Genomic DNA, 20,881 nt, shown 5'->3' with positions numbered 1-20,881 from the left:
GGATAGTGTCAAGCTTGAAGTCTGGAAGATGCCAGTTCAAATTCAGTCTCAAACACTAGCTGTGTGACCTTGCATGAGAAACTTATACACTCTCTCTGCCTGTCTCTTTAGGTATAAATGGGGCGAACAACACATAATGTCTCAGGGTTGTTGTGAGGATGAAATGAGATAATACTTATGAAGCACTTTGCAAACAAATGCAATCTTGTTAACTTTAAGATAACAAGAACAATAACTACTACTACTATTAATAAAATTGTCCCTTAGGTTAAAGATCCTTTAACTTTTAAAACCCTCATACCACTGGTCTTTTCCTACTTTTCCAGACTTCCTACTCCTTATACTCTCCCATTTACTTTTCAAAACAGTACCACTGACCTCATTGTCATCCTTCCCAATGGACTCTCCATCTTCCTTCTCTGGGTATTTTTCACTTGCTGTTCTCCCATGCCTACAACTCTCATTCTTTTTATCCTAGATTTTCTGGCTTTCTTTAGTTTTAGCTGAAGTCTCATCTTCTACAAAACAAAACAAAACAAAAGAAAAGAAAACAAAACACCTCTCCTGATCCTTTTTAATGCTAGTGTCTACCCTCTGCAAATTGTCTCTATTTTATTATGTATATATCTTGTTTGTACTTATTTGTTTACATGTTATCTCCCTATTAGCTTCTTGAGAACAAGACCTGGCATATAATAGTTATCTAATAAATGTTGATTGACTACCTGCCTAACTACAACTTCACAAATTGCTCCTAGTTGTCTTCTGAGAAGTAAAGTTTTGGGAACTAGGGTGGTAAAACAGTCTTCCTATCTGACACCTAGAATATAAATGGCATTAAAATCTTTTTTATTATTAGAAAAAAGCTTCTTTTTATTTAAAAAAGCTTTTTATTATTAGAAAAAAGGAAGAAAGGGTCTGAATTAATTATAATGACTTTTTATTCCTCAATATTCTACAGGTGAAGCAGATGGAGGCGGAGAACAGCACAGTGACTGAATTCATTCTTCTGGGTCTAACTCAGTCTCAAGAGATTCAGCTCTTGGTCTTTGTATTGATTTTCTCATTCTATATGGTTATACTTCCTGGCAACTTTCTCATCATCATCACCATCAGATCAGATCCTGCTCTCACAGCACCTCTATATTTCTTCCTGGGCAATCTGGCTTTCTTGGATGCTTCTTATTCCTTTATTGTAGCTCCAAAGATGCTGGTAGATTTTTTGTATGAGAAGAAAAGCATCTCCTATCAAGGGTGCATCACCCAGCTCTTCTTCTTACATTTCCTTGGAGTAGGTGAGATGTTCCTCCTTGTTGTGATGGCCTTTGACCGCTATATTGCCATCTGCCAACCTTTACGCTATTCAGTCATCATGAACCGCCGGGTCTGCTATGCTCTGTTGCTAGCCCTGTGGGTTGGGGGTTTTGCCCACTCCATTGTGCAGGTGGCTCTCATTGTTCGCCTGCCTTTCTGTGGTCCAAATAAGCTGGACAACTTCTTCTGTGATGTCCCACAGGTCATCAAGCTGGCCTGCACTGACACCTTTGTGGTAGAGCTTCTGATGGTATCCAATAGTGGACTGCTCACCCTGCTATGCTTCCTGGGTTTGCTGACATCCTATGCAGTCATCCTCTTCCGGGTTAGAGGATCTTCTTCAGAGGGGAAGAGCAAGGCTTTGTCCACTTGTACCACCCATGTGATCATTGTATTCCTGATGTTTGGACCTGCCATCTTTATTTACACTCGCCCTTTTAGGACCTTCCCAGCAGACAAAGTGGTTGCCCTCTTTCATACTGTCATCTTTCCTTTGCTGAATCCTGTGATTTATACCCTGAGAAACCAGGAAGTGAAGTCTTCTATGAGGAAGTTGGTGAAGAGGCAGGTCCTTTGTGGAGGAGGATGAAGAATGGACACCTCCCCAGGATATCTCCAGCTGAGATTCACTCACTACCACTATACTCTCTCTTAATTTGGTGCAGAAAACCTAATCATCCAGGGAGAAGACAAAGGGTTGTAAAAACTGGAGCATACTTGGGAGAATGCCATATTAATGACTTAACTTGATAGAATTAAAAAATAGTAAGATAGAATTACAAAGACTTGGAGAAAGGAAGAAGAGAGAAAACTGGTCAGTTTGATAAGTATGACATAAGCTCATCTCCATGTTTTGGAGGGAACTGTAATAATTTCTAAGGAGACTTAAAACCAGAGCTAAAAGTTTTACCTTATTCATACTGAAATTGTAACATGACATAGTGGGAGATGACATCAAGTTACCTGTAGTCAAATCCTATTTCTTAATGTTACTCTCTATGGATAAGTTATTAAGCTTCTGTGAACCTTAGTTTCCCATCTTTAATATAAGGATAAAACCAGTAACATCTGCCTCATGCAATTGTTTTGAGGATCAAATAAGACAATGTATGCAATTTTAAAACTTTAAAAGAATTATGTTACTTATCTTCCTTCTTTTACTCTGCTTCCTCATCATGACTATAATTCTCTTATTGCTACCAGGTATGAGATGGTGCCTGTTAATTGTTTACACAGTGCCTAAATTTGTGCAATTGGAATTTTGGATAAACTGGGCGTTATGAGGTCATAAACATCATATGTTAAGTCAGATTTTTATTCAAGATGAATTATATATAAAATAAATAAAATTAAACTCACTATGGCTAGAGGTCTGTGGCTTACACTGGAAAGAACAATAACATCTCTGGGGTCAGAAGAGTTATATTCAAATCCTGGATCTAATACTTGCTATCCATGTGATGAAATAAGTCAAATCAGGCAACTACTCTATGTCTCAGGTTCCTCACCTACAAATGATAGCATTATTTTAGATACAATAAGTACTTTTTGTAGAAATGTTTTAATTTTTCATTGATGCTTTTTGCTTTTTATAAGATAATTATTTCTTAATGAAACTTCACCCATTGAATGTTAATTTGTAACAAATGAAAACCAATTATCAATCCACATTTATTAAGTACTTTTTTTGTGCTGGGCACTGTGCTAAATGCTTGTCTGATATTATAGTCAATATTTTACTCATTTTTTAATTTCTTACTCTTTTTCTTCTTAGTATCTTCTGTCTTAGAATTAATTCTAAAACAGATGAGTGGCAGGGGTTAGGCAAATGGAGTTGAAAGACTTAACCAAGGTCACACAGCTAGGAAGTATCTTAGGCCATATTCGAACCCAGGACCTCTCTTTTCTGTGACTGGCTCTCAATCCACTGAGCAACCTAGCTGTTCCTGAATTACTTTCTTAACTGAGCTTTTGTTTGTCTTTTTCCTGTTTTTAACTACTCATGATACTGTATGCTCATATTTAAATCAACAATGAAAAATTTAAACAAAAGAGAGTGAAATTTAATAGAATTAGGATTTCTCTTTGTGAGTCCTTGAAGCTGATAGGACCTGAGAAAGTGAGGAAAGGGAGTTGAATTGAAGCATTTATCTTGGGTCAGAAAATTTTATTTCGTACATACCTTTAGCTCTAGATAGTGATATACCAAATGTATCAGAGGCTGATTGAAAGAACATTTATATTTTCAAAAATTTCCAAATGAGGTGAATTCAGTTTTGGTCAGACTAGTCTATTAAAATTAGACATTCATTGTTTCCCCCAATTTCAATCACTCCTGTTGGAGTCAAAACCCCTCTCTTCTTGATTTCACCTTTATGAAAAGAAAAGGAGAGTCAGTTTCCCCAGTACATGTTAAGGTAAATCATTTGCCCCTGGGCATGAACAGTTTTACATTAAAAACAAAAACCTCAAATTGTACTTGAGAAATATGTTAGGAAGATGGATGAATATAGAAACCTTCCTTTCTACTATAGGTTGAGAGGGAAAAAAATCCAAGGATTTATAATTTGTATGTCTTATGGTCAGTCATAACCATGTCCACTGAAATGATCAAGAGCTGTATCTTTCTCCCACAGAGGAGGAAAACAGAGAAGACACTCATAGACCTGTCTAATGACTATTCTTTGGGTGCAGTTATTCAAACAATTCCGTATTCTCTTAGGGGCTTCATGATATATTCCATATCTTAGAATCCTTTTGCACAAGAATAGCATAAGAGATTGTAGGTTTTGAAAAAAAATTCTAAATAAACACGACTTCCAGCATTCCCTTAATCTACCAGTTTTGTAAAGCGATTGAAAGAAGGAAATAAGCTTATCCTGTGAGAAATTGTTTTTTCTGACCATGTTAATTCTTTGTGACCACTGCTTCCTTTTCTAGATTTTCAGTTATAGAGAATTATTTATTAATTAAGTAATAGTTCATTAGGAAATAATCTGAACGGAATCTCAGATGGATTTATGGATAAGAGAGAATTTTCCCAGAATGCTTTGAGAGACAGTTACCCAACTGACTTTCACTCTTTGGGATGACCTGTTCTGAAAGGAGGTCCTAAGAGATGCTCAGTGAGATTGGGAAAATCTCAGTGTTTTTCACATATAAAGATTCATTTAAAAGACCTGACAAGTGAAGTAGATTGTTGTACAAGCCCAGCAGGTTTGCTGTGCAAATGGAGAAAGGCTGTGGAGATTCAAAGCTGTTTCTTCATCTATACAGCAAGGAAGAGAGAGAGAGACCTAACTTATTTCTCTTGTGTATAATTTAAAGTAGGGTAGATAGATTAAGGTTTGGGGGGATTTAGATAAAATAGGAAGAGAAAGTAGCCTCAACTCTGTTTGAGGAAGAGAAGATCTTTGCAGATCAGATTTTGGGTGGTTAGAGTAAGAATTATTAGCTTAGGGATTTATACATTATAAGAATTTCTTTTCCACTTTTTCCTTTTACTATCCCTTTCATTAGTTGTTGTTTTTTACCTATAATAAAATATTTTTTTATACAACTGGCTGAGCTGGAATTCTTAGGCTGCTCTGAGAAGCCATTTTTTTCTCAGTCACACAACAGCATGTCCACACAGGACAAATATATTGTAATATTATACTATCCCAATAATCAATAAGGGTTAGAAAACCCTTATAACACAGTAAATACTACTTCAGTAGAACATTTTAGAGTTTTGATAAGTAACTCATTGAGCTGGATATAAACTTTATGTTTTGAAAATCAGAATATTTGCCCTTCTTGAATCTTGTACTAATTAATTCTCAATCATCTTCCGAAGATCCTGATAATGGTTCACTAATCATATTAGTTAGTTCTTTCGGTAAGATTTAGTGAGTAGATGTTTGGGCTTGATATGACGAAGAACTCTGAATTCTGCTTCTGATATTTATTAGTTATGTGGCCATGGACAAGTCATTTAACTTCTGTGATCCTCAGTTTCCTCATCTATAAAATGGTAATAATTATACCTTTATCTCTGCTATCTCTATTTTGTAGATGAAGAATTTGAAACTCATGGAGATGAAATGCTTCTCAGAGATCATGTATCTATTTTTCTCTAACATATTTCTATGTATTTATGTGCATCTCTCTTGACAGTCTGTGTGTTTTATTTCTTTCTTGACTGCAGAAGAGCATTTTTATGACATACTATTGTAAACGATTTTTTCTTAAACATAATTCAATTTTTTAAAACTTCAAAGTATTTAGGAACTTTAATCAATACGTTGTCATTTCCAAGTTAAATAAGGATGCTTGAATCATATCAATGTTCTAGGCATCGATAAAATATTGAATGTGAAAAAAAAGAATAACTCAGTGGGATACTATAAGGTATCATAATAAATTCTTATGAAAATCTGGCCTAGGTCTTTGCCTAGTGGAGTTCAAATTGCCATTCTAATAACTCCCACTGCAAATATTCTTCAGGGTGGAGTTATTGCCAAATACCTAAAGCATATTTTCCATCACGTCACAAGTAAGTAGGGTGGATTTAGGAGTCTAAGGAGAAGCACTAAAGGAAGATAAATATTTGAAAGCAAACTCATGGGTGATCAGTATGGTGACACTGCCATGTCTTCAAAGCTGGACTGAATATATTTTCTATATGAAGAGAGCAGGAGACTTAAAGAGGTGGGAAATATCTGGTTATCCCTAGGAAAACATAACTGGGAGAAAGGAATAGTAAGTAAGAGAAATGGTTAGACTAAAAAGGACTATATGAAGGGATATTCACAAACTTAGGGTTTTAGAATGGAAGCCAGAGTTATTTCAGGGAAAGTCTTATGAATGGTTAAATCAGTTACTAAAAATGAGATGTTATTTTAAGGTTCCTTCCAGGTATGACTACCTCTGTCAAGTATCTACATCATATCCAAGTGCACAGGATTTCTTTCATGGGGATCAAAATCTTTCCTCATACAATTAAAGAAAAGACACCAAATGTAAATCCTTCGGAGAGAAGTAGCATGTTATACTTTTTTTTAAACCTCTACCTTCATCTTGGGAATAATGCTAAGTATTTGTTGCAAGGCAGAAGAGATATAAGGGCTAGGCAATTGGGGTTAAGTTCAGGATCATATTAAGGTCATATTTGAACATAGGACCTTATATCTCCTGGCCTGGTTCTCTATCTACTGAGTCACCCAGCTGTCCCATGTACACTTATTGTTAAAAAGTGCATGATTAACATGAGGTGCTACCCTTCATTATTTTTTGTGAAGGGAAAAAAGGTTATTAGAATATTTGAGATGAAAATGGAGAGGAGAGATATCATTATTAAATGATATTAGACACATCATTTCATTTGAACTTCCCAAAATCCACTTGTAAAAAATAGTGTGTATACACACACACACACACATATATATAATAGACTCTATTTTATATGTAAGGAAAAGCTGACATTCAGTGAGATTAAGAATGGGGTGCTTTAAGAGCTAAGTAGAGTAGAGAAGGGCATTTCTTAAACTTTTTAAATCTCAAGACTATTTCAGTGGGACAAAATTTTCTCTGATTCACCTATTGCATATCTGGCAAAGACTAAAAAACAAAAGTGGGGGGAAATTACTGTAAAGTGAATGAGAAGAAAGATGACTTTAACTGAGATATCAATGCAAAAGGTATTTAAGGAAAAGAAGGGAGAAAGAACTCAGAAAGTTGGGGGATAAAGAATGGAGTGAGAAGGAAGAAAAATATGTAGAAATAAAAAGAAAGGAGTAATTGCATCCTGGGGTGGAGTGACAGTGATTATAGAAGAAAACCCTGTATCTCATATTTATATAGAGCTTTGATGTTTACAAAGCAATTTCTCCACAAGAACTTTGTATTATTTTCCCCCAGCTTAACCAGTAAGGAAATTGAGGTTCAGGGAAATAAATACATAACTATACAGAATTTGAGTTAGGCTTTGAACTCAGATCTTCTGTCTCTGACTCCAAGGGCTTGTTACAAGAAAAAAAAAGGGGGATGATGGCAAAATTGGCACCATTTTTTAAACTCTTACCTTAGAATCAATACTAGGCTTTGGTTTAAAGGCAGAAGAGTAATAAAGTTTAGGCAATTTGGGTTACAAGACTTGACCAAAGTAACATTTGAACCCAGGACCTACTGTCTCTCGCCCTGGCTCTCTATCCACTGAACCACCTAACTGCCACAGATTTTCCTCTCCAAGACCATCATCACCATTATTCCTTGATTTATCCAGAGCAGAAGAGCAGCTTCTGTACTGGAAGTAGATCTGGAGATAATGGACTTGGAGTTTGTCCAACCACCCTTGGGACCAAATTACAGGAATTAGTTCTATTGGATCTATAGGGGCTTACAAATCTGTCTCTGCATATAACATATCTATCTCCACAAGGAGTGAATCAGGAAGGAGGACAAGAATTGAGTCAAAGGGTCCTTGGAATGAAAAGAATATAAACGAGTGGGCACAAAATAGGAAGGGAGAAAAGAAGACACATTCACATTGCAGGGGCTGAGACTGTAGCTTTCATCCTTAGAAAAACTCAGTTTTTGACAGGCTCTGTCCTCTTTGGAGATGTTAGTTATGATTAATGTCACTCTTCTTATTTGTGAAGTGGACCAGCTGATCTCTGAGGCTTCTTCTGGGTCCAAAGTTCTCTAACTTTCTCGCAGCAGGAGAGACCTCATCCGACAATCTTACACCTCTGTGACCATGCATGCCCTTGGAATTCCTCTCTAGTGACTTCAGAGTGGCACTGCTGGCAGCTGGTAACAAATGTCAGATCCCTCTGAACCATATGCCTGGTAACAGAAGGGGACAGACATCAGTAATAGTTACAGGTAATGAACAAGGTGGCAATGTAGTAGAGTGAAAATAGTGCTGAATCTATAGCCAGGAAACCTAATTTGCTTCCAAATTTGAATACTCATTAATTATGTGATGCCTTTTTTTTAAAGAAATTCAGTTTAACAGAAATAAAATAATATTTATCTTAGGGCTCTAAGTTGTTTGTTGTATTAACCCCTCAGAGTGCTATAGTACATTGGAAAAAAGAAATGTAAAATTTAAAAAGGGAAAATAATGTGCCACTCTGAATCCATGCCGTGTAGAATGTTCATTAAGTGTAACATCAGTGCTTTAAAAAGGAAATGTACAATGCCATATTTATCTCCCCAATAAGAGCGAAGTTAGATTTGCAGGTAGCATGAAAATCATGCAAATTCCTTCATAATTTGCTTCATTTTCAGTTTCCTTTACCCAGAATTCCTCTTCAGACTCCTAATTTATAACTGAGAATAATTATATTACTGTTCATTTGCAGCATCAGTTTCCCACATCATGGAAGTACAGCACCTATAAATAACATGATGATTGAATATAAGACATAGTAAATTATGTGGGAAGATAACAAAACCAGATGGCCAAGAGGTTCTCCAGTGAAAGCTGACTTCACCAAAAGGGCTTTTCTTCCTGGAACCCCAAGAATAATTTATCAAATCATGTTTCTCTCACTGTCCCAATATGCCACAGGTGATCTTTGAGGTTCCAGAGTTGAGATATAGGCAAGAAAAGGATAAAGGGTGGCAGGAAGGATGCCTCCAACCCAGACCCTGTCACTCTCAGAAACATTTCAAAAGCAGCTAACACCAGTGGGCTTTCCAAAAAGCCATCAAACCGAGATTGCATTGTGGAAAGCTGCAAGTATGCACTTCCTCTTCTCATTTTATTTCCAAGGGGGTGCCAGAGTAAATGAGGCATCCACATCACGCTGAAGCCAATGCTCAACCTGAGTAAATTAAAGTGACAACCTGGCCCAATAAACTGTCATTCTTCTCTCAAGTGTTGCACCCATGATCCTTCTCCTTTCCCTTTAGCAACAGTATGTTTCTGACCCAATAGGTGATCTTCTCTAGGCAAAGAACAGCCACCTGGTTCCCTTCTTCAGTCTTGCAGAAATTGATGTCATTTTAAGGGGAAAGACATGATTGGACTGCAACATGCACCCAGAGCCCAAACCTGGTCATTTTCTTCCTCTTGGTTGTCAGGGTAATTCTCACTGAGAGAATACCAACATAAGTAGACTAGGGAGGATGAGAAGGGAAGTACCTCTTGAACTTCCATTTCCTCTTCCATAAATTTGGTATGATAATATTTATAGAATTGAGATGGAAAGGACCTTTAATAACATTCTATCCAATTCCCTCATTTTATTGTAGGGGAAACTGATAGCCAGAAATGTTAAATGACTTTCCTAAATATACACAGGTAAATGGCAGAGGCAAGATTTGAAATGGCGTACTTCCACTGTATCACACTGCTTTCCAAAGACCTCCTTCTCAAGATTGTTGTGCTTTGTCCACATTAAAGGGCTATTTGAAATGTCAGGTTGAGAGTGACTTTATCTGGTGTTTTGTCTAGATGGGATATCATCTTTCACATGTCCAGCCCTTACTATTTGTTTGATTATTTTTTATTGATTATTATTTGATTATTTAAGCCTGCTTTTTTTTTTCATCTATAAAATGTAGTAATTGCACTAGTTAGCCTCTGGTATCTCTTCTAGTTCTAGATCTAGGATTTCTAAGGGTGGCTACTCACAATATGCAAACACTTTACACCAATGAATACTCAGAGTCTTAGAGAATTGCTTAGAGTTGAAGGGTTAAGGGACTACAGAGGCAGGATTGAAAAAAAAATCTTTTCACCACTGACCAGGGTTCTGTTCTGCCATTATTTCTTATATCTTACTGGCCTCCAAATGTTTTTTATTATTGTTGTTTAATTAAGGTTTGTCAACTAGTATATTCTAGAATGTCCATATTTTGTAAAGATTTTTCAGGCATATTTTCAAATGTCTTTACTCTTTGTCCACACTCCATTACCAGTTTCCATCATTGATCTTTGGTGTCCCAATCTCTGTTCTCTAGTTCTATGATCCACAGCAAATTTGAAGTTACATAAATGCCATAAAATGGAGTATCATGAGAAGCACTCTTATCTGTTAAAAGTTATTTGGCACATGTGTCATGGGCCATACCCAGTGCCTGAATGCCTCACCAATAATTTGAGCTCTTGCAGCTTAGACTAAGTTATTTTCTAATCCCAAAGAGAGGCTAAGAAACAATACTATTTCAAGTCCTAAACATAGTCGATAAAAGAGTACCTGGTGATTAGAGCAACAGACAAGAATATGGTTATTTTAAACTGAGACACACCTATTTCTATAATTTCCCTATATTTCCTGTCTATGAGGTTAATGTTAGTAAATAAGAATACTCAGGTCTTCTATCTCTAAATTCAGTGTTTCCTCTATTATTCTATGTTCTTTTTAAAAGACAATGTGTTGGGGGCAGCTGGGTAGCTCAGTGGATTGAGAGCCAGGCCTAGAGATGGGAGGTCCTAGGTTCAAATCCGGCCTCAGACACTTCCCAGCTGTGTGACCCTGGGCAAGTCACTTGACCCCCATTGCCTACCCTTACCACTCTTCCACCTATAAGTCAATACACAGAAGCTAAGGGTTTAAAATAAAAAAATAATAAAAAAAAAGACAATGTGTTTAGCAATGTAAGAGACCTTCAAAATCAAAAAGTCCAACCACTTTATTTTACACATGGGGAAACCTCGTACAAGAGGGGTTAAGTGAATGACCCCAAGTCAAATTGTCACCAAATATTTTAAAAAGTAGAATTTGAATCCATATCCTCTCATCCAGTAAAAGTTTAGGCAGATGGTCAAGGTCTGAGGATGATATATAGATACTAAAGGATAATCTAAGCAAGAAGCAAAAGGTTCTAAACATACATTTCATAAACTGAGGAGGCTGAGGAGGCCATCAAAATCTAGATATGCCAACTTAGCAGTAAACACAAAACACTAGCAAAAACTAGAACTTGAAAAAAGGAAATGAACTTTAAAACTGGCTGTAAACTTTTGTTCAGCAGGTGCAAATGGCAGGTCTTGGACATTCTACAGTCCATGAGTATGAATCAATCAGTGAATATACTTTTTGGTTGGTAAAGAAAGGAATAATGGACAGAGAAAAGGGCAGATTATAGATAACTATGTGGGAAGCGGGTTAAAAAAAATCTCAGAGTTATGGGGGCAGCTGGGTAGCTCAGTGGATTGAGAGTCAGGCCTAGAGACGGGAGGTCCTAGGTTCAAATCCGGCCTCAGACACTTCCCAGCTGTGTGACCCTGGGCAAGTCACTTGACCCCCATTGCCTACCCTTACCACTCTTCCACCTATGAGACAATACACAGAAGTTAAGGGTTTAAAAAAAAATCTCAGAGTTTGAAGGACCCACAGAGGCCATCAAGGTTGACTTGTATCTAATGACTAATACCTTCTATAATACCTACAAAAAATGTCTGACTATTTCTTTCTTCAAGACTTTCAGTGAAAGCAATCTTATCTCCTGAGATGAGTGATTGCATTTGTTACAGGGAATTGCTTCTTACATTGAGCGTGAATTGGTCTCTTTTTAATTTCAACTCATTGTTCCTCAGTTTGTCCATTAGGAAGTGAAAGACAGATGGATTTACCAAAGGGTTGGGAACCAGGGTAGTCTTCTAGCATTAAAGGAGTCTAAAAAAGCTATAATGACTTCTCATTCTTCAGTATTCCCCAGGTTGAGCAGATGGAGCAGGAGAACAGCACAGTGACTGAATTTACTCTTTTGGGTTTAACTGAATCTCGGGAAATTCAACTCTTAGTCTTTGTATTAATCTTCTCATTCTACATGATTGTTCTTCCTGGGAATCTCCTCATCATTGTCACCATCAGATCAGATCCTGCTCTCACAGCACCTCTATATTTCTTCCTGGGCAATCTGGCTTTCTTGGATGCTTCTTATTCCTTTATTGTAGCTCCAAAGATGCTGGTAGATTTTTTGTATGAGAAGAAAAGCATCTCCTATCAAGGGTGCATCACCCAGCTCTTCTTCTTACATTTCCTTGGAGTAGGTGAGATGTTCCTCCTTGTTGTGATGGCCTTTGACCGCTATATTGCCATCTGCCAACCTTTACGCTATTCAGTCATCATGAACCGCCGGGTCTGCTATGCTCTGTTGCTAGCCCTGTGGGTTGGGGGTTTTGCCCACTCCATTGTGCAGGTGGCTCTCATTGTTCGCCTGCCTTTCTGTGGTCCAAATAAGCTGGACAACTTCTTCTGTGATGTCCCACAGGTCATCAAGCTGGCCTGCACTGACACCTTTGTGGTAGAGCTTCTGATGGTATCCAATAGTGGACTGCTCACCCTGCTATGCTTCCTGGGTTTGCTGACATCCTATGCAGTCATCCTCTTCCGGGTTAGAGGATCTTCTTCGGAGGGGAAGAGCAAGGCTTTGTCCACTTGTACCACCCATGTGATCATTGTATTCCTGATGTTTGGACCTGCCATCTTTATTTACACTCGCCCTTTTAGGACCTTCCCAGCAGACAAAGTGGTTGCCCTCTTTCATACTGTCATCTTTCCTTTGCTGAATCCTGTGATTTATACCCTGAGAAACCAGGAAGTGAAGTCTTCTATGAGGAAGTTGGTGAAGAGGCAGGTCCTTTGTGGAGGAGAATGAAGAATGGACACTTCCTCAGGATATCTCCAGCTGAGATTCACTATATATATATATATATATATATATATATAATTATATATAAGAAAGTCATATACATATATGTATGTATATATAAAGAGTCTTAATTTGGTGCAGAAAACCTAATCATCCAGTGGGAGGACTTTGGGTTATAAAAATCAGATCAGACTCTAGAATGCTATGTTTGTGACATCCGTAGAGCCAAAGACATGGCTTTATCTTAATGGAACAAAAAATTTGTTACTCTAGAGACCTGGGAAGAGGGAAGAAAGTAGAAACTTGTTAGTTTACTGTAAATTTTAACACTTACTATTTTAATTTTATTTGTGCTTTCAAGAGATTTAATTCTTTAGGAGACTTTTGAAGTCCCAAAGGGTAGTTTTGAAGGAAAGACAGTGAATGGATTTGGCATCAAGAAGACACAGATTCAAATTCCATCTCAGAAGTGACAAAGGACAAGTTATTTAACCTCTGAACCTTGGTTTTCCTTTCATCTTTCAAATGGGATAATTCTATCTATTGTATCTGTCTCATACAACTGTTTGGGACCTCAAATGAGAAAAAATATATACATTTTGAAAACTTTAAATACACTACACAAATACCAGCTATTAGTGTTATTACTATTCATTATTCATCATTTCAGATATGAGATGGTGCCAATTAGTTGGTGATATTGGTTCTAAGATCTAGCAACTATGTTTGGATGAACTAGACACTGAGATATCACAAATATTGCTTCGATTAAATCTGATTTATGTGTGATTAAACTATCATTCCTTTATATTAGCTTTAAAAGAACTATCCTTAGGGGGCAGCTGGGTAGCTCAGTGGATTGAGAGCCAGGCCTAGAGATGGGAGGTCCTAGGTTCAAATCCGGCCTCAGACACTTCCCAGCTGTGTGACCCTGGGCAAGTCACTTGACCCCCATTGCCTACCCTTACCATTCTTCCACCTATGAGTCAATGCACAGAAGTTAAGGGTTTAAAAAATTAAAAAAAAACTCTAAAAAAAACCTATCCTTAGAGAGTCCACATTTTTGTGTCTGTTTTATTAAAATCTAATAATAATTAACTATGGCTGTGTCCATTTTCTGTACCTCCCCCTAAGATTACATCTCTTAGCTCTGGACACATACTAGGTTTCACCTTGGGCAATCCCAATATTTCCCAAAGGGTTAAGCTATTTTTTCAAATTATCTAGGTCTATACACCCCCACTCAGAGACCCAGGTAGAACCACTTAATGCTTAAATAAGATTCATGTTTAGGGTCTCTCCTAAGTGAGGGAGTCAAGGTGTACACTATAGATAAGGTATAGGATAGCTATTTTTTTCTAGGAATTTGAGATTTTATCATACACAAAGCTATTTGTGGAAGTGCTCAATTATCATTCTGTGTTTTAGATGCCAGGTCCTCAAGCTGCTATGCTGCAAAGGTGGAGGGAAGGGAATCAACCACCTTCCCACTGATTCAGGGAAAATTTTAAAGGGTCTTAAGTCACTTAGCATATAAGTAAAAAAGTGATAAATGGCAGAGACATTCTCATTTTAAGAGTCACTGAGTTAGAAACTCTTTGGGCTCAGTGACTAAAAAGAGGATTACTTTATCATTTCAAGACAACCATTACTTTCAGTATTGCCGTATTTACTCATGGAAGTTGGCTAGGGACCTCTGGTGCAAATTCCAAGCAATAGCCCTTAGGCCATCTCAACAAAACCCATGGGTTACAACGAAGTGACAAAAATAAAATTTGTTAATTTACAAAATAAAGAATAGAAAGCCTAATTCTGGATACCTTGTCCATAGGACATAGGAAGAGATCTTGTCTGGAACTAATAGTTATTTAAGATTTTCAAAACACTACCCATATTATCTTATTTGATTCTTCCCACAACCCTTTGAAATAGGTACTACTCTCATTTTATATTTTAGGGAACTGAGGTATAGAAAAGTTAAGTGACTTGCCTATTGTCATACAGGTAAAGTATCTAAGGCAGAATTCAAACTAAGGTCTTCCTGACTCTACGTTCAGTGCTCTATACATTGCACTCTGTGTGTTATGTCCCTAGCTGCCCAGATACCTATAGGACATTATATCTTCTTGTCTAAAGAACATTTTATTTGATTGAAACCTGATATTTTTATATAACCACAAGATTGCTATTTTTTCATATGCAATGCCAATCTACTGGTCTAAACAAGATTTACTGAATTATCTCATTTTTAATTAACTGGTTGTTTTGAAGATCTACAGTCTAATCCTCCTTACTTTCTGGGGGGCATTGTGGGCCCAATTCACAAATATGTGGATCAGATGGGGTACACCTTTGGCATCTACATATAGCTGTTGCTGGGTACTCTGGGTACTTCAGTGGCCCCTTGCATTTGGCGAGCCGTCCACTTCTTCTTTCTCGCCGGCCTCTAGCCCATCAAAAGATGCTTTTCCTGTGTCCTAAGAGCCCTTTTGTGTGCTTTTTCAAGTCATAAGTATTTATCAACCAAACCAAACTGTACTCAGGATATAATGACTGGACCCAAATTAGTACTACTATCACTTAATAAGGTACATTTTCCCCCTCTCTTTACATATTTCCCATCCTCTATCTAGCTAGTTGTCAAATTCTTTTAATTCTACTGTCCCTTGTAGGGGTTCACAATGGCTGGACTGATGGAATTGGAGTTAGAAAAAGGAGTTCAAATCCTATCTCTGACACTTAGCTGTTATTCTCTGAGCAAATTAATCTCTTCTAGCCTCAGTTTCTTTATCTGCAAAATAGGGATAATAATAGCATTTACCTCACAAGATTGTTATGAGGATCAAATGAGATAGTGTGTTATGTACTTTGCAAAACTTAAAGCACTACATACATGCCAATCATCATTGCTGTTACGTTCTCATTATTTCATGTCTTGCTCTTCACTCATATCGTCACGACTCTAGTCCGGTTTGTTTCAATTTCATTCTATTGGCCTTCACAAACTCCAACTCCAAACAAATTGAATTGCTAGTTTTTAATTTGATCTCATCTTAAACTCTTCCATCTTTCTATATATTTGTAGAACATACCTATCCTGTGCCTGAAAAAATCCTAGATTAAGGGTCACTTCCTACACAAAGTTTGATATCCTGCAATTGAAAAAGATTGAAAAACTTCAAATCTTTCTTAATGCACTTTATATCTCTCTTTGTCCTTATATCACTATGCTGTTTTTATATGTAAGTGTATAAATAAATGACTTTCCTCTTCTATTTGACTATAAGTGTGTATTCTTTGCCATCTAATTCCCTGAATAGTCCACTACACATAGTAAGCAATTTCTAAATATTAGGTGAATTTTATTGCATTTCTGAATGACTTGATTTTAATATGTCAACAAAACAAATCAAGTATTTATTAAGATTCTAATATGTTACTGTTCTAAAGAGGATGTCACATTTTAATGTAGGCTCTCAGGGATATAATAATATATGCTCTTTTCACAGTAGCAAAATACTGAAAACTAAGGGGGTGCCAAACTATTGGGGAATTGCTAAATAAGTTATGGTATATTCAAGTGATTGACTATTATTGCACACAAGAAATTATGAAATGAACAATTCCAGAGGAAATTGGAAAGGCCTCTTTGAGCTGATGAAATGAAGGAGGCAGAACTGGGAGAATAATTTATGTAATAAAATAAAAATTACAAAGAAAAATATAAAAGAATAATTTATAACATCAATATTATAAAAGCAAACAATTCTGAAAAACTTAAGAACTCTGATCCACTAATTCTAGAAGACAGAAAAATAATGCTATATCTCAAACTGAGATAATAAACCATATATATGTATACATACATATATATATAATAAATTTTTTCCAGAGAGCATGTTTTTTCCTTCCCCCATCCCTTGCTTCCTTCCTTCTTTCTTTCCTCCCTCATTTCCTTCTCTCTTCAGTAGATGATGGAGAAAAAAAATACTTTGTGACTAAAGAAAAAGAAAAATATTTTTGAAAAATTTTAGAATTCTGATCAATATGACAAACCATAATTTCAGAGAACAAATTTCAGAGGACAATTTCAGAAGATATGGCAAAAGATAATGCATGCTACCTACCTTCATAAAATGATGAACTTAAAATGAAGACTGAGATGTAAAAATCTGGAAATGGACATTTTGAAAAATTGTTTTGTTTGACATACATACTTATTATGATGATCTTTATTCCTTTTTATTGTTCAGTGGGTGAGGGAAGGGAAAGAAAATAAATTCTTATTAATATGGAAAATGTTTTAAACTGCTAGGAAGAAATATAATTGCATAGCACAAAGTAGAAGTTTTTATTAGTTTGGCTTTTGACACTATGGCTTGATCTATGAGGACACAATTGGAAGCCAAGAAGCTTTTTGGTGTCCTTCATATTTAATAACTGAAATCCACCAATATTTCTTACAACCCTGGGAAAAGCCTGCTGAAAGTTTTAATAACTCCCAAGGCAGACTGAATGCAATGTTTAATCCCTGCTCTCCAAAAGGTCATCATCTCCAACCAGTTATCACTCCAAGATAAGACTGAGTATATAATCATATTCCAGGCTTCTGTTGCTAACCAGAAATAATAATGCCTTCAGCAAGTTGGTGATTTCTGGACTTTATGATGCTTCCAATTCTCCCTGTATAGCTGGTAAGTAGAATAGCTGACAGATGTTTGCATGATGTGGAAATGGGATTGTGGTTTAGACTGAAAATCTGGTGATTGAAATTCAATCTTGACATTGCAAGGATAATTTTTATCTATTAAACGTGAGCTTGCATGCAAGTAGAGAACGATGGTGCTCACTGGGAGAAGGGATCTGGTCTTGGTCATCTGTCCAGGTTGAGCAGATAGTGGTCTATATGGAATAATTTGACGGTCACCCAAAGGCTCCTTGGACTTCAGGCGTCTCCTCCTGGGCCTCTCACGATGTTGGAACTATCCTGCTGTGCTTCATATCCTTAGAGCCTAGCACAGTGCTTTGCACATTAAAAAATCTAGAGAATTGTGATTTCTCTAATATGAAGAACTACTGTTGAGGAAACTCCCTCTGGCAATGCAGATTATGGCCCTTCTGCAGCTTGCTGCATTAGAGTGGCCCAGGGGTACTGAGAAGCTAAATGACTTATCCATGGTCACCCGGGCAACGTGCATCACGAGCTGAAACTTCATCAAGTCTTACTAACTCTGCCTCTAATGCACTTTGCATATTGCATATTGAATAGTGCACATTTACCTTAATTTCAGGTGAATAATTAATAAAGTAATGAAACAGGGATTCAGTCTTTCTCTTTTTATGGTAATATTTAGGAAAACTGGAATGTGAGTCCACAAATAGAACCAAAGAATGTCAGAACTAGATAGAATATAAATAATGAAATAGTTCCATGCCCTGATTTTGACAGAGGTAAAAAACCGAGCTCCAGATTCAGTGTCCACTCTTTCTCCTCTCCTGCCAAGCCACAGTCAGTCACTGAGGCAGCTGGCCTCGGAGTCAGGAAGCCCTGGGTTCGAATCCTGTCCCTGCCATTGGACAAGTTATTTAACTCCTCCAAACTCTATAAAGACTCTCAAAGACTCTTAACTAGAGAAGGTACTGACCTAGGCATGTAGAGGAGTTTCTTTATCTGATAATTCTCCATATCAGTGAACCCACAGGTCTAGGCCTTATCCCTTATCAGAGACAGGTAGGAGCACAGATGGAGAGAGAAGCCAGTTCTCCTGTCTCCCTGGCCAAAGTGACTCATTTGGAATTCATAGTTTCTCTAGCTTTTCAGTAACTTATTCTATGTTTACCTCAGATAAGTGTTAAAGTGGGAAATAAATATTTATATTAAAATGTTGCTAATTATTTTTTTAAGAGGCAAATTAAAGCTGAATTTAAGTATAGAGCAGCAAATGATAAATCAAGGCTAAAAGGTCATTTCAAAGGATCAGAGATTTAGAGCTGGAAAGGATTTCCAAAGTCACCCTCTTATACAGAAAAGAAAACCAAGGTCCATAGTGACTGTAATTTCCTTAATGTTATACAGGTAGTAAGTAGAAAGTCCATATTGGAACCCATCTCCTGACTCCAAATGTGGCCAATTTCCTACTATATTACACAGTAAAGCACAATATTTAGTAAGGAAATAAAATAGAACACATTTACCCACAATGATTTTTTTAAGTCTAAGATAAAGAAGTAAATCCATGACAGACAATTAAATTCATATTCTTTGGCTCTGGAGAGAACTAGGATCAATGGATGGAAGTTACACAAAGGAAGAATTATAGTTCAATATGAGATAAATTCTTAAATACAACTGTTCTTAAATGACATAGACTATCTTTTAATCAGTTGTTGTTAGACCTATGCAAAGGGAGGTAGTAACTTCATAAACACACATGAAGAACCAGGAAAGAAAGTATCCAAAATTTTTAAATATACAAATGACCATAATTTCACTGTTAGAAAAATCTCTCTGACATTTATTTTGTGATAGCTCTAAAATAAAATTAAACAAATTTTAGTCAAGTACATGTAATGTGCAAGTACAAGTAAATATGCAAAAAAAAAAACCTGTGACAGGTGCTGGGAATACAAAGACAAAAGCAAAACATTCTTTGTACTGGACAGTATGTAAGTACATATGTATAATGCAAGAAAATAAAGAAAGGGAAGAGCTCTAGTAAGGGGAAGATTCATGGAAGGCTTCATGAAGGCAGAGATGCCTGAGCTGAGAATTCTGACGAGCAAAGGAGGGAGTGGCCACAGATAGAGGAAATAATTTGGAAATCAATTTGCTCATATAATACTTAAAACCTTCTCAAAGAAGACTGGGGAGATAATTCTTGCCTAGAGTAAACAAAACTACTGCTCCTGTTCTCCTAGCAATGTGAGACTTTTCAGACACTAAAGGCATTCGAGTAGGCTAGATGTAGGTCAATATTCATCCATCTATCAAGGAGTTAGAATAAATGGTCCCTCCAAGCAAGAGATCACCAATGTAGAGCTGAAAGGGCCCTCAGGAGGCTATCTAGTCCAACTCATTCATTTCACAGTTGAGAAAAGGTTAAGTATTGAGAAAAGAAGTATCAGAGGCAGGATATGAACTTGTGTCCTCTGACTACAGAGAAGGTGCTCTTTCCATTATATAACCTCCTCTTAAAAGGTCATGATTCTATGATTTTGATATGCTTTAGTTTAGGAAAGATCTAGGTTTCATAATATCCACACTTCATTCTAAAATTACCAGAATCTATCCTGTTTGGGAGTCTCAGAATATAATTGGTTCATATCAGATAGGAATATCAAATGGCAGCAGATCTGAGACAGATTTATAAAAGCATGAGGCAAAAATGTGAAATTATCTAAATAAATTAGAAGAATGAAAGGATAAAGCTTTATCTCATCTCTTGGACCCACAGGATGGAATTTTGTTAACTATGTTGACTAATCTATTGAATAAGTATTTCATAGCACTTAAAAGTTTAGGAGCCTGGGAAATGCCGATAACTAGAAAAAATGCTGTGACATTAAAACAATTCTTTAAAATGCAAACTAAATTTTGTACTTGTCAGTGATAATTAGTTTTATGTACTTTGATATATAACAATTTCTGGATATAAAGTCAGAAGATCTAGGTATGAATCTCACTCGTTACCCAAATGACCTGGAGAAAGTCACCTCATTGGGCCTCAGTTTCCTTATAAAATAAAGAAGTTGGACTAGATAATCACTCAGATCCTTTTAAGCTATAGATGTTTTTTGGGACAGAGAAAAGTAAACATATGAAATATCTTTGACTTTTATGTTTTATCATGGACAATATTTCAGGAATTGAAAAAGCTTAATTTAACAAGTTTTAAACAGAATTTCAGAGCTCAGAATTACCAGTGAGATCATCTAGTCCAATGACCACACAGAGAGATAAGCGATTTGCCCAAGA

General features: G+C 36.6%; 2 protein-coding genes across 2 annotated transcripts; both read left to right on the top strand.

The window, feature by feature from the left end:
- The first annotated feature begins 970 nt into the window (after positions 1-970).
- Positions 971-1,903, top strand: LOC123234142 (olfactory receptor 4N5-like). Its single transcript, XM_044660085.1, has one exon. The coding sequence runs from the start codon at positions 971-973 to the stop codon at positions 1,901-1,903; it is 933 nt and encodes a 310-aa protein (XP_044516020.1).
- Positions 1,904-11,979: 10,076 nt separating this feature from the next.
- Positions 11,980-12,912, top strand: LOC123236067 (olfactory receptor 4N5-like). The gene has a single exon (XM_044662326.1). It carries the CDS (start codon positions 11,980-11,982, stop codon positions 12,910-12,912), a length of 933 nt encoding a protein of 310 aa, XP_044518261.1.
- The last annotated feature ends 7,969 nt before the right edge of the window (positions 12,913-20,881 follow it).

This window comes from Gracilinanus agilis, chromosome 2 (genome assembly GCF_016433145.1).
Source record: "Gracilinanus agilis isolate LMUSP501 chromosome 2, AgileGrace, whole genome shotgun sequence".
Lineage (NCBI taxonomy): Eukaryota > Metazoa > Chordata > Mammalia > Didelphimorphia > Didelphidae > Gracilinanus > Gracilinanus agilis.
Note: the sequence above shows the minus strand (reverse complement) of the source record. Positions and strands in the feature narration are given on the sequence as shown.